Source organism: Plecotus auritus, assembly GCF_963455305.1.
Source record: "Plecotus auritus genome assembly, chromosome: 4".
Lineage (NCBI taxonomy): Eukaryota > Metazoa > Chordata > Mammalia > Chiroptera > Vespertilionidae > Plecotus > Plecotus auritus.
The window spans coordinates 124,891,664-124,906,178 of record NC_137775.1 but is presented as its reverse complement, the minus strand read 5'-3'; the positions used below and the strand labels follow the sequence as shown (position 1 = coordinate 124,906,178).

At 35.9% G+C, this 14,515-nt stretch overlaps 1 protein-coding gene across 3 annotated transcripts in view; it reads left to right on the top strand.

The window, feature by feature from the left end:
- The window catches only part of ZNF800 (zinc finger protein 800), a 161,881-nt gene that overhangs the window by 115,574 nt on the left and 31,792 nt on the right, over positions 1 to 14,515 (top strand). For all 3 annotated transcript variants that reach the window (XM_080664039.1, XM_080664038.1, XM_080664040.1), the window contains exon 3: positions 5,727 to 5,822. In XM_080664039.1, coding sequence (XP_080520165.1) covers positions 5,727 to 5,822 — 96 coding nt within the window. The remainder of the gene's footprint in view (positions 1 to 5,726; positions 5,823 to 14,515) is intronic.

The following is a 14,515-nucleotide window of genomic DNA, read 5'->3' as shown; positions in this document are numbered from 1 at the left end:
GAAGGCTGTGAATGCCTTGTATCCCACTGACCTTTTATTTATTTATTTTTGAGAGTGCTTCAAGTCATTTAGGTTGAACTAATAAATGAAATAATGTTATTCAAGAAGAAGTTCATTGATTCATTTTTTTGACAGGTTGTTATGAGCACCAGCTAGGTGGCTAGACACTTTCCAGGCAATGGGGATATACTAGTAGGTGGTGAACAAAACAGATAAGGTCATTCCCTTATAGGACTTCTGAGTGGGAAGAAGTAGACAAATAAAAGATGACCATATCTTATTTAGTGTATTCTGGTAATTAAAGTTTTCTAGAGACTTTAATGTCATCTTAAAGATGCTTTCCAGAGTTGAACTCTTTTTTGTTAATCCTCACCCAAAGATATTTTTTTCTATTGCTTTTTTAGAGAGTGGAAGAGAGGGAGGGAGAGGGGACACACACACACACACACACACACACACACACACACACACACACACAGAGAGAGAGAGAGAGAGAGAGAGAGAGAGAGAGAGAGAGAGAGAGAGAAAGAAAGAGAAACATCGATGTGAGAGATCCACATTGATTGGTTGCCTCAGGCATGAGGCCTGACCTGGCCTGGGATCGAACCTGCAACCCAGGTATGCCCTTGGGCGGGCACTCTAACCATTGTATCGTGCCAGCCAGGGCTGTAGAGTTGAACTTTTAAATCTGTATTAGAACTTTTGTGATTCTTTTTCCCCCCATTAACAAGAAATCAGACAAGTTGAGTTAACTAAGACATTTCAACTTTCTTTTACCCTAAGCTTTCCATGCAGTTTTTATTTCAGACTTGCAGGTCAAAAGTAGTTGGTGTTTCTTTGATTTCTTAGTTATAGTAATTAAATACTTTTTGAGCATTTAGTTCAGTGGAAAGTTAGAAGTTTGTTAACTTAGAGGGTAGTTAATTGACATTATTTCAGAGGAAGGTAGGTGCTGAGTGGGAGGATGTTTCCAGCACTGAGAGGAATATATTATGATAAAAGATGACATGATGTTTGAAACATTCTTTTAATTGGCTCTCCTGAGAAGTCTGTCCTGGTTTGGATTATGAATAGTGGGTAAGTTCCTTGGATGAGAGCAGTGTTTCTGAGGAGGCTTTGATAGGATGGGTCAATTTGTAGTGAAAGGTGGCATTGTAAGCCTGTCAGTGTATGTATTTTCTTAGTTATTTAAAAAAAAAAAATAAAAAAAAAAATATATATATATATATTTATTTATTGATTGATTTTAGAGAGAAAGGGAGAAGGAGATAGAAACGTTTATGATGAGAGAGAATCATTGATCAGCTGCCTCCTGCTCATTCCCCCACTGGGGGTTGAGCCTGCAACTTGGGCACTGACCGGGAATTGAACTGTGACCTCCTGGGCAGTTATTATTATTATTTTTTTAATTAAAATTTTTTTTAAATCCTTACTCGAGGATATGTTTATTGATTTTAGAGTTGAAAGGAGAGGGAGAAGGAGAGAGAGAGAAACAGATTGGTTGTTTCCTGTATGCACAGGACCAGGGATGGAACCCACACCTGGTTGTGTGCCTTGACTGGGAATCGAACTGCCACCTTTTGGTATACAGGACTGTGCTCCAACCAACTGAGCCACACTGGCCAGGACCTTAGTTATGTTTTAAGAATGTTTTTTATTTTGCTATAGAAATTTTTAAACATTCAAAAGTACAGAGAATGGTATAAGAAACCTGATATAACCATTGTACAACTCCCATCAGTTATCAATATATGGACAATCTCTTTTCATGTCTATTCTTTCCCCATGATTTCCTTCTACACCCTCCAACTGCTCCACCACCCTCTATTATTTGAAAGCAACTCCCAGACATGATTAGTAGAAGGATATTTTAAGGGGCTTGTTTTAAGGTAGGAGACAATACTCTACAAAAGTAGGTATCTTTATTACAAAAGTGTATTCTTGGAAGGATGTAAAGAAAGATGCTAACTTCTGAGGGTTTGGGTTTTGGTTGGAGGGAGAAGTTGTTTGTTTTGTTTTTCCTAAATGGTTATATAACCATTTTGGGAGGGGATGATAGGATATGTAAAAAATTTAATTAAAATATTAATAAAGTTTTTTGTATTAATGAAGAAAGACTAGTTTCTTAAATGGGAACTACACAGATGTGTATACAAGTGGATGTGTCCTTGCATAACTAAGCTAATCCTGGAGTTATTTTGAATGGTATCTCAAGAGGTATATGTGTTCTGGTGATAGCAGTGTTTGAAGGTGATGGGTAACAAAATTTAGTTTAGCTTTAAAGTCAGATGTTGTCACATGGAAATGGAAGTTGATATATTATAGAAAGTTTTCTGGAGCATGTACCTAGATGAGAGGGGGCTCTAAGAAGTTTCCATTTTTTCCTTTATCCTTCCCTTATTCATTGCTGTTTTTTCATTCTCCCTTTCTAGAATTCTTGCCACAGAGCCAGACCTTGAAGTTTTGGTTCTTTAAAATTGTACAATTTTTACCTTCTCTTTTGTTGTTACTACTATTTTAAAAAACAGTTATGAGTTATAAAGTACAAATACTGGAAAGAGATCTATCTAATCCAAATAAATGGTATCACCAGTCTATTTACAAACTTCTGATATTGGTTCTCTAAGGGTTGAATTCTACTTCTCTTAGATTTTGGAAAAGATTTTAGTTTTTGGTGTCAGGAAAGCAATTGATTTTGCACATGGTGGTGGTGGTGGTGGTGGTGGTGGTGGTGGTGATGGTGATGATGATGATGGGGATAGAGCATTTATTGAGCACTAAGTATATTCCAGGCTCTTTTTTAGTCATTTTACCTCTATTAGCTAATTTGATTCTCATACAATCCTATTATTTAGGTACTTTTGCTATCCCCATTTTAGAGATGAGAAAAGAGTGGTCAGAGATTTTCATTTTCCCTGGTTGTATCTAGTAAATGGCAGAAAGAGAATTTCAACACAGTCCGGGTCTGGAGTCTTAATCAGTGCAGTTAGTGCCAGTGTCATATGTTCTCAAGAGTTGTATTTGTGGCCAGTTTGGCTCAGTTGATAGAGCGGCAGCCTGTGGACTGAAGGGTTCCAGGTTTGATTCCAGTCAAGGGCACATGCCCAGGTTGCAGGCTCCACCCTCATTGTGGGGCAGGGGGGGGGGGGGCGGGGATGTGCAGGAGACAGCCAATCAATGATTCTCTCTCATCATTGTTTCTATCTCTCCCTTTCCCTTCCTTTCTGAAATCAATGAAAAAAAAAAAGAGTTGTATTTGTGTATGTTCTGAATTCATTTAAAATACCCCCATACTGTCTCTTAAAATTAGGAAAATTTTGCTTAATGAAATGGCTTGGTTTTGAGACATAGTTCCTCCCATTTGTGTACACTGAGCAGAAGACTAAAAGAGAATCTAAGGCTGCAGAGTATATATACATAGGGCTGCAGGCTTTAGCCCCTTACCAGAGAGCTAAATGCTGTCTAAACCCAGGCCCTGAAGTAGTAACAGCACACAGGACTGAAGTAACCGTCCTTATCTCTCCACGCTGAGCAGATGATCCTGGGTGAACATGGTAATTAATAGTTGAATAAAACATGATAACATTAAAAAAAGAGGTAATTAAAGTGGCTGGTTTTCTCCAACATAACCATCTCTCTTTATTGGGTATCTGATAGAAAATTCAGTTTTCCTTTTCATTACCTTGTTTCATATTACCATCTTCTAATTTATTGCATATTTATACAGCCAACCTGAGAATTTTGGAAAGCAGGGATCATCTAAACCTCTGTATATGAAAAAAAATTTAATTTTTAAAATGGGAATATTTTTATCTTATTATAAAAAATGTATACTTTCTCAAATGCACACATATAAAAGCCCAGGCTCTGAAGTACTAGTGAAGTGTGAGGCAGAAAGTGAAAATTGCCACCTTATGCCCTGGCTGGTTTGGCTCAGTGGATAGAGCATCAGCCTGCAGACTGAAGGGTCCCAGGTTCGATTCAGGTCAAGGGCACATGTCGGGGTTGCTGGCTCGATCCCGAGTGGGGGGCGTGCAGGAAGCAGCAGCCGACCAATGATTCTCTCTCATCATTGATTTTTCTATTTTTCTCCCTCTTCTTTCCTCTCTGAAACCAATTAAAAAAAAAAAATTGCCACCTTAACAGAACCTTTAAATTTTGTCGGTAACCCATCAGACCTTTTGTGATTACATAAACATGTATATGTTAAATTTATTTCTTTGTGTATGTATTGAAATATATATTAATATAAATGAGATATTCTATAACCTGTTTTTTGTTGCTTAATAATCTATTATTGACATCCTTTGTTGTCAGTATATGTAGATCTTGCTCAGTGGTTGGCAAACTGCGGCTCGTGAGCCGCATGCAAGCTGCGGTTTGCCGCTCTGTTGACTAATGAGTTTGCTGACCACTGATCTAGCTCATGCTTTCTAACAGTAATCAGATTCTGCTGTATGGATGTTTATTAGTTTACTTAGTTTGGTTCTTTTTGAGACTCTTAAGTTGTTTGAAATTTTTCTCAGTTATTTACAGTGCTACAGAGTGCTGCAGTGAACATTCTTTTTTTAAATTTATTTATTTATTTATTTATTTATTTATTTATTATTTTTTTTATATTTTATTGATTTTTTTACAGAGAGGAAGGAAGAGGGATAGTCAGAAACATCGATGAGAGAGAAACATCGATCAGCTGCCTGTTGCACACCTCCCACTGGGGATGTGCCCGCAACCAAGTTACATGCCCTTGACCGGAATCGAACCTGGGACCCTTCAGTCCGCAGGCTGACGCTCTATCCACTGAGCCAAACCGGTTCTGGCTAAATTTATTTTTTAAAATAATTGTTGAAAGTATTACATATAACCCCTTTCCCCCCCAAAAAAAACCCCCTCTTCGCCCCCCCCCCCCCCACAATGTCCATGAGTTATGCATATATGCATACAAGGTTTTTGGTTGATCACCTCCTACCCATCCACCGTCCCCCGCCTTCCCTCTGAGATTCTGCACTCTGTTCCATGCTTCGGGTCTCTGGACCCACTCCGTTCATCAGTTTATTTTATTACTTAGATTCCACATATGAGTGTGATCATGTGATACTTGTCTTTCTCAGACTGACTTATTTCACTTAGCATGATACTCTCCAGGTCCCTCCATATGGTCTCAAAGGGTAAGATATTCTTTTTTACTGCTGCATAGTATTCCATGGTGTAAATGTACCACAGGTTGTTTTTTTTTTTTTTATCACTCATCTTTCAGTGAACATTCTTGTACATATGTCATTGTGACCAGTTCTTTCCTTAGGCAGTGGTTTTTGAATTTTGCTCTCACTGTTGCCCAGAGAGCTGTACTAGATTATCCAGAGGGTTTTGGAATGGTTTATGAGGTGTGGTTAGGCCATCATTGCCCTAAATATAGTGGTTCCTCTCAAGGACAGTAAAAAGGCAAACATGCTAAATATGTATTAAATAATACCAGGATAGGACAATCTTTGCATTTAAACTTATTATCTAGCTTTAGGTAGTCTTATTTTAGCCTTAAATTGAGAATGATTTTAGTTATTTTTTCCCCATTATTTCATTTTCTCTTACAAAGATGATGGTGAAATATATACAAGTGTGATTGTCTTTTACATGATTGTAGCAAACCATTGTTTTACTTCAATAGTAAATGATTTAAATAACCCTTTTTTTGTGGGGGTTGGGGTGGGTGTTTGTCTTCCATGTAGTTTATATCCTGGAACCTGGAGATGCTCCTTTGTTACAGCAACCACTACAGACATCCAAATCTGGTATTCAACAAATAATTGAGTGCTTTCGATCAGGTATGAATGATTTAGGATGTATTTTTTCAATCTTCACATAGTAGTTAAAAACTACCTAGAAATGTTTAGAAATAATTTTTTAAAATTAAAATGTATACACTGTTTTAAAATATATTTTAATGTATTTTTAAAAAGTGGATGAATTAATATGGGATCTAGAGATTCTTTTTCAGTACTATATATTATATATTTATTTTAAAAATAAACGAACAGTATGGTTTAAAGAAATATATTATGTTGTATATCTGCTGATAAAGTGCCTCTTCCTCTTAAAGATTCATTGTTATTTTTTGACATGTTCTTTATAAACTCTCAAAGGGCAGTAGTAAATTTATTGGGTTTTTATAAATTTTAGAAGAGTGGGTTATTTACTTACAGTGTCTGAGATGTCACTTGTCCTAGATTAATTACTTTATCATCTCTGTGACTCACCTTCTTCTGCCTAACCCTGGAGTTTATAGAGTTTGAATATCTATAATAGAGCACAAGATGGCTAAAATAAGTCAGCTACATTTGTTCAGTTTTTTTTTTCCATTAGATTATTATAATAATTAGATATATAAGTGTATTTGTGTAGTTGTAGTTCAGTGCTTTAAGGAGATGATGCTTACTACATGTAAATGATTGAGAGTTATTTATCAGTAAGATCTCAAGTTGCTTTGATTCTTATGATTCACTTGTTCACCTCAAGTGGATTTGGCTTCTCTGACATTGTAGACTATTGAGTCAAATATGGACAAGCAAACTGATGGACACTTAAAGGATTATCTTTTGTTATTTTATTTATCATAATGAAATTATTAAGATAAATATTAACTTACTTTATTATTTATCTTAATGAAAATATACTGAGATTCAAAACGATAATTTATGTGCAACCACATGTTTTGTATTGATGAGAAATTTTTTGATGTGTTTGTTTTTAAAACATTGTTAGGAAAAACGCATATATTTAGTTTATTTTAGGATTCTAAGAAATAAATTGTTTCTTAATCTAAAAAGTTTTTTCTTCGCTCTTTAAGATCCATTATACTTTTCATCTATAGTCCTCATAGTATTGCTTTTATGAATATTTAATTCAGTAAATATTGTGTATATAGCATATGTCTGTGCTCAGGTTGGTTGGTGGTATAACCTAGGGTGTTTTTTGTTGTTGTTTTTTACTTTTGATAATTACCCTTGACTAACAGTAATAATTGATAGGCTAAATTCTCCTATGGTAAATATAATTAAAATTGTAGTTATTAGGGACTGTATTTAAATATATTTCTGGCATAACAGAATGGTTAGTTTCTGTTTGTAGTAAGAGTTCTGTTAGCTACTTTTAGTATAGCAATAACATTTCTTTTTGTTCTTATATCATGGAAATGAAGGTAATAGCTTTTCACACAGTAATATTCTTTGCTTTTTAAAAATTCATAATATGGAATTAATAAGGTTATTTTCTACTACTTCAGTTTTATAGTGTTATTTGATTAAGAAGTTAGAATTGGTTCATTCATAAATGCTTTGTCCTGTAAAAAATACCTTTTCAGCAAGATCCTGTACTCAAGTATATATTTTTTAACTTTGAAAGATGAATATATAAAATGAAATTATTTGTTTCCTTGTTGAACTGTGGTCATATCTGTTTTCTGTGTTTGCCATTTCTTTACTGTCTAAGTCAGTGGTTCCCAACGTGGGGCAGATGCCCCACTGGGGGCAATTTGACTTTTAAGGGGGGCAGTTTGAGAATGAGTTATTAACAGTGAATTTTTTGCATTTCTTATGGTTCTAGGGGCTTCATACACAGTATGTAAATATATATTGTGACATATTTATGCATTTCAGTTCTCTATTATATGTTTTGAAACTTTATTTGCTATTTTTTCATATCACTTCATATTTTTACTATTTTTTTTAACAATTTCTTAGTGATTTCTTCCTCAGTATTTCAACTGTCCTTTCATTCTTTTATTTTTCTCTTTCGTGGATGCCATGTTCTTTGGAAGCTTGTTTAGACCAAGTTAATGGCCTTTCAGGCTTCTTCCATGTGAATAGGAGTTCATTTTTTAAATAATAAGAATTATATGTCACAGAGTGGGGGGGCATCAGGATTTTAGAGATGCTTAGGTGGGGCATGGCCAAAAAAGGTTGGGAACCACTGGTTTAAGCTTAAGAAAAGTGACTGAAATTTGTAGTATGTTCCTTTTAAAATGTCCCCAGCAGCCCGGCTGGTGTGGTTCAGTGATTGAGCATCAATCAACCTATGAAACAGGAGATCACAATTCAATTGCCATCAGGGCACATGCCCCTGTTGGGGGCTCAATCCCCAGAGTGGGCATGCAGGTGGCAGCCGATCAATGATTTTCTCTCATCATTGATATTCTATTTCTCTCTCTCTCTCTCCCTTCCTCTCTGAAATCAATAAAAATGTATAAGAAAATAAAATGTCCCCAACACATTTGCCTTCTCAGTTATTTTTTATTTAGGCAAATTGTGAAAATACTATAATTTTAGTTCTTTACCCAGTAATTTAAATTAGAGGTGATTTAGAAACATGCTGATTGGTATAAGGAAACTAATTATGGATTTAAAAAGGAATTTCTTAGCCCTAGCTGGTTTGGATCAGTGGATAGAGTGTCAGCCTGCAGACTGAAGAGTCCCATGTTTGATTCTGGTCAACGGCACATGCCTGTGTTGGGGGCTCGATCCCCAGTAGGGGGCGTGCAGGAGACAGCCAATCAGTGGTTCTCTTTCATCATTGATCTTTCTCCCTTCCTCTCTGAAATCAAAAACATATTAAAAATAAGTAAAAAGGAACTTTTTACTTTATTAATGTATCTTATAGCTAAGCAATTTTAATTTCTTCAAGATAATCTCTTACATATCTGGATAATCTAAAGTTTATTGAGGTAGCTCTTCTTTAGCACTGAGGTGTTCAAGCTGTTGCCTGACTAAAACCTTGGGAGGGTGAGATGGAAGTTTGGAGGAATTGAGATCCCTTCCCAACCTGAGATTTGCAAGTTCTTCCCAGTTCCTCTACTTCCAAGCCTTCATTGAGTAACTCATCTCTTTCTAGGCTCTTTCCAATAAGCTGGATCACACACATTGCATTTAAAGAACTATCATGGTGGTGGTATAGATCTGACAGATATTTGAAGGTAAAACTCTGAAGTCCTTGCTTTTGTTCTTGTTAACCCTACCGAGGCTGTCAGGTTGGCAGTAGTCATATTAGGATATCTACCTTTATCTTCAAGCTCAGATTAATTGTCTCCAGCTATGGTATCATCTCTATTTAAGTGACTCACCTTCTCCTGCCTACACTGGGCTGTCTGTGACCTGGTATTTATTCCTACCCAAGCTGGAAGTTCATAAAAGGCTGAGGAAGGAGTTGACTCATTTTTTAGGTCCACCTACCCCCATGTGTGCTGTACTACTGACTGCATGACCAATTTTGACCCATTCTCTTTGCCTCACACTTCAGCTTTTGCTTTGGTCTTTTTTTTTCTGGCTTTAAATTACAAATCCTTCTTTACCTTTGATAGCTCTTTATTTCAGTGTGCTTGACTTGTAAATTAATTTCAATAGGTTTTTCTTTTTTGGAATTGTGCTTGTGGTTTAAAAAAAATAAAGAAGTACAAAACGATATATAAAAATAAGTTTCTTTTTTCTCGGGCAACCACTGCTACATGGTTTGTGTCTTCTTCCAGAGACCTTCTATGCATATACAAGCATAAATCCCTTATTTTCTTCATAATACAAATAGTAGTCAAGTGTGCATATTATATATCTTTGCTTTATTAGTAATACAATCCACTGTTGTTTGACATCTGTCCATAGATATCTCTCTCTCTCTCTTTTTTTTTTTTTTAAGGAAACTGTCTGTTTTGCTTCAACCGACAGATTTTCTACTCTGACATCCCTGATGGTTGGGTGATTGGAGACATGTCATTTGCTCTGAATCCCTGACTTGTGGTACCACCTTTACTGTACCCTGTCCTTTGCTAGAGCCTTGCCTTGGCTTTTATCCTCTAGGATCACTTCTGTAACTTGCTGTTTTCAAATTTCCCTCCTTTCTATTCACATTTTTATTTTAGCTTCCTTCCTGAGCTTTCTCCCTAAACTGAAATAAATATTAAAATAACAAAAATATTTATACTTTCATAAGACATTTATTAAAATGGACTTAATTGAGTTTAATATTCTTTCTTCGTCTTCTAGTCTTATGGTAGAGGCAAAGGAGCTATGGATTTTCCTGAGGTTAGAAATAGAAAAATAGGGAGAAAGAGAAGGATAATAACTTTGTCCAGTATTTAAAACTAGTTTAATATGAAGTTGACATCTTTTTTAATTCTTGAAATGTATAATATTGTAAAGAGAGATAATATATATTATTGGGAAAAGAGTCTGCCTATAGAATATAATACTGCTATGTACAAGGAACAACATCTTTTAAGGAGGAATAAATTGTAGCGAAAATGAGAATTAGGTTTGTATATTTGCTATTGTCATTATTTTCCTTCTTTGAAGGTGTTTTTTTGCTACTTAAAGCAACATTAATGTCAGTTTAGTATAAGCTGTGACTGGGTGATGATGTCTCAGTCCTGTCTCTGTAAGCAAAGGACTAGTGATTTATCAGAGATATATAAGGGAGTGCCTTTTTTGTTTGTTGTTGTTACATAGCAACTGTAGGAAATTTACAATCTAGATATTTTAAAGATCAAATAGTTTTTGAATGAATAAAAAATAGATTTATTTGTTTGATTTGTTGGTTTTTGAATTCATCTTCAAAGCATGTTATTTGGGGCTACATTCCTAGGAGAGCAGCCATTATATTAGTCTGGGAATTTCTCAGGGGCCTAGATCATACACTTCACTTTCATGTCCCCAGTGAATAATAACATTGTACTTGGTGTTTAATAGGTGTTCAATAAATATCTGTTAAATTAAACTGAAAGATTCACCAAGTAGGCACTAAAATAACTTTATTGTGTTTATAAATTTATTGTCGTATGTGGCAGTGTTCCACAATTACCCTTGTGATTTTCAAAATTTTTACATATATTGTTAAAATATATTTATATTGATTTCAAAGAGGAAGGGAGAGGGAGAGATAGAAACATTAGTGATGAGAGAGAATCATTGATTGGCTGCCTCCTGCACGACCCCCAACTGGGGATTGAGCCCGCAACCTGGGCATGTACCCTGACCAGGAATCGAACTGTGACCTCCTGGTTCATAGGTCGATGTTCAACCACTGAGCCATGCCAGTAGGGTACCCTTGTGATTTTTTTTAACCGACCCTTGTAAGTGGTGGTTTTAAGATAACAATTTCAATTTTCTTAAGTTTTTCTACTTTTTACCTTTAAGTACTTATGTTAAGGCATGATTAGTTACAAATTTCTTTCATGCTTGTCTTGGAACTCAGAAGGTTTGACAGGAGTTACAGATTTGCTTGCAATGCTGGGATGATAATTCTGAAGACTGAGCTCATGTGTGAGTCAACAATAAAGCCAGCAGTATACCATTTTATTTTGCCAGTTTATACAATGTATTTGGCATTAAGGAATAGCATCAGATAAACCCTTGATGAGGTTTAATTAATTTTTATTACACAACTATTATGTGAGAATCTGAAATATTCACTAATTAGTTAATTTCTAGGCATCAAAAACCATACCCTTTGGAGGGCTGGTGTTTGGAAAAATACTGATTGGTGATCTGTGTAAATAGTATATAGTGACTTCTAAGATAATTAAGGTAAGAAAGAGGGAGAAAAAGGAATAATTAGGAGGAAGGCACCATGGCTTTTTTTCCCCAGGATCAAGAGCTGTTGGAAGAACTTTATGGTGCTATCTAGGTGACCATGTCTGTTGTCTCAGGTTTTAGCTGTTTATGAAGACATAGTGGTTGGCTATGTCTGATTGGTAGCAGAGCAATTAGAAAATGGTAGCTGATTAGAATAAAGTTATTAGACTCCCATGGGAAAAAAACAAAAAACCTTAAATGGCTACTGAAACTAACTTTGGGAAAAATGTTTTTTTTTTTTTTTTTTTTTTTTTGTCTGTATTTATGGAATAAAAAATTAAAAGTATTTTTCTCATTGGTAAAATGTGTAAGCAGAATTAGAAAATCTTTCAGGTCCCTTTTTTGATTTCCCAGTCCACTCTACATAGACTAGAAAAATCTTATTTATAGAGAGGGTTTTCTTAAACATATAAAGAAAGCTCTTCAATATGTCATTTAAAAAATGTTAATAAGCCATGGTCCTGAGGACTGGGAATATAATGGTGAGCAATAAAGATCTCTTCTCTGTTCTTTTTAGAGCTTCCAGGTAAATGGGGATACAGATAAGTAGTTAATTACATGGTAGTGGGGTAATAATATAGATGTATAGGATACTATGAGGGTATAGATAAAGAACTCTTAACAAAAACAATAGGAGGGGTCAAAGAGGTTTCCTGGAGAATGTGACATATAACATGAGATCTGAAGTATTACAAGTGAGCCAGACCAGGGAAATGGAAGAATTCATAAGAGGGGAAAAAAGGTGAAGGCCTGAAAAGTAGGAGAGATAGAATTTGGTATATCTGTGGACCTGAAAGACATTTAGTATGCCTGGATCAACACAACTGTTTTGTGTGAGTGTGCAGAGGTGGGGGGAGGGTAGCATTTGTGATCAATAATTAAGGTTGATTAATTAGAGCCAAATACTTTTCTGTTTTTGTGCGCTTACTGGGCACTCTATACTGAATATCTACACTAATAAAAGAGAAAGATGCAAATTGACCGTACCTTCACGACACCCACCAACCAATCAGGAGTGAGTATGCAAATTAACCTAACAAAGATGGAAGGTTAATTTGCATACACAGGCACCGAGCGGCCAGGGCAGGATGCTTGTGTCGTCACCATGGTGACGATGAAGGCGTTCCGCACCGCTCCAGCTGCTCAGGGCCTCTGGGCAGCGTGGGAAGGTGGGGCCGGAGCGGAAAGAGGCGGCTCTGGGGGCAGAGCAGAAAGGTGGTGCTGGCAGCCAGGGAAAGGAAGGCCCATTCTTGCACGAATCTTCGTGCATCGGGCTTCTAGTTACTGTATAACTAGAAATATATGAGAAATTGGTATTGGTTTTTTTTATGGTCGATTCAGAGCCTGGTAGACAGTGATATGTCTGATTTAGGAATGCAGTCTTTTATTTTTACAAGTAGCTTTTAAAAAATGTATAACCTCATGCTGTACTTTTTATGTAACTCTTGAGTTGAATTCTTATGTTAACCTAGTTCAGGTTATTTCTGTGTCCCTCTTTAGTCCTTTTTGACTACCTTAAAAGGCAGAGTTGAATCTTTAGTGTAGGTCTTGAAGGTCTTTTAATTAGAATTAAACTGCAAAAAGTTTTTATGTTTTCTTCCTGAGAACTTTATGTAGATCAGTAGAGAAGTTTATATAAAGTACTTTTTTTAGTCTACCTCTTATAGTTTGTCAGTCCCTTAGGAGTTTAACTGTGAACTAGAAATAGAGTAGCAGTTTATTGCCAATATATTTTGTAATGTGAAATGGATTAGGCAAATGTGTGTGTGTGTGTATGTTTATATGTGAATTTACTTTTTTATAAAGAAGACAAGCTGTCTTCTGAATCTTTTTAAATTTATGTTTTCTGATTTTGTGGTAATATGGTCTAGTAAACATTGATTTAGATTTGGGAAATGGTGGAAATTATTTCATCTATAATAATAAAAGAGTAATATGCTAATTAGACCGGATGTCCTTCCAGATGACCTTCCGGATGAAGCCGGGGCTGCGACAGAAGCCTGGGTCCTGGGTGCCTGCTGGCGGCCGGAAGGAAGCCCAGGTCCCAGGTGCCAGAGGGAAGCTGGTGCTGGCAGCCGGGGGAAGGAAGGCCTACTGTTGCACAATTTCGTGCATCAGGCCTCTAGTTTTATATACAGGCAGTCCTCAGGTTATGTCGGAGATCCGTTCCTACGGCATGATTTTTGCCGTAAGTCAGAGCCCACCTACATAAGCCCCTATGTCACTCACATGGAGCACATACACAGCAGTATTGAAGTGAAACAGTAAAATAAATTCAAAAGAAAGATAATTCCTGACCTTTACTTGTGGTAAATAATAAAAAACATAAAGCACATGTGTACATATGTCGAAATGATGAAACTTTTTTTTTTTTATAAATACTGTAAATGGGAGATGGCGACATAACCACGAAACGACGTTTAAGTCGAGTCCGACGTAACCTGAGGACTGCCTGTATATATTTTGCAATAGAAACCCAAATATATAATTTGGGGGGGGGGGATTTAGGTTCATATCCGCTTTAATAATTTCTCCAAGATAGGTTTGGATTGTTCATTTTACAATATGGATAAGTCAAAGTGCAAGGATTATACAACTCTTCAAGGTCACACGACTATCAAAATTGGAACCTCTAAAGACTTAGTAAAGTTCTGATAAACTGCTAATGAATCCTTTTTCAGTAAAATTTTGAAGTTTGGTCTATTTTCAAAATGATGATAAAATACAAAATGATGATTAATATGAAAATTAAATATAAACAGATTGCAAAGGTTGAATTAAATATTTTTATGGACCCGCCAATATTAATTGTATTAGTAAGATTGTGGTTATTCTTTAGTAGTTCCAGAGCTTAAACAGAGAGTCAAATAGTTGTTGAATGAAAGAGCACTTTACACATAAGT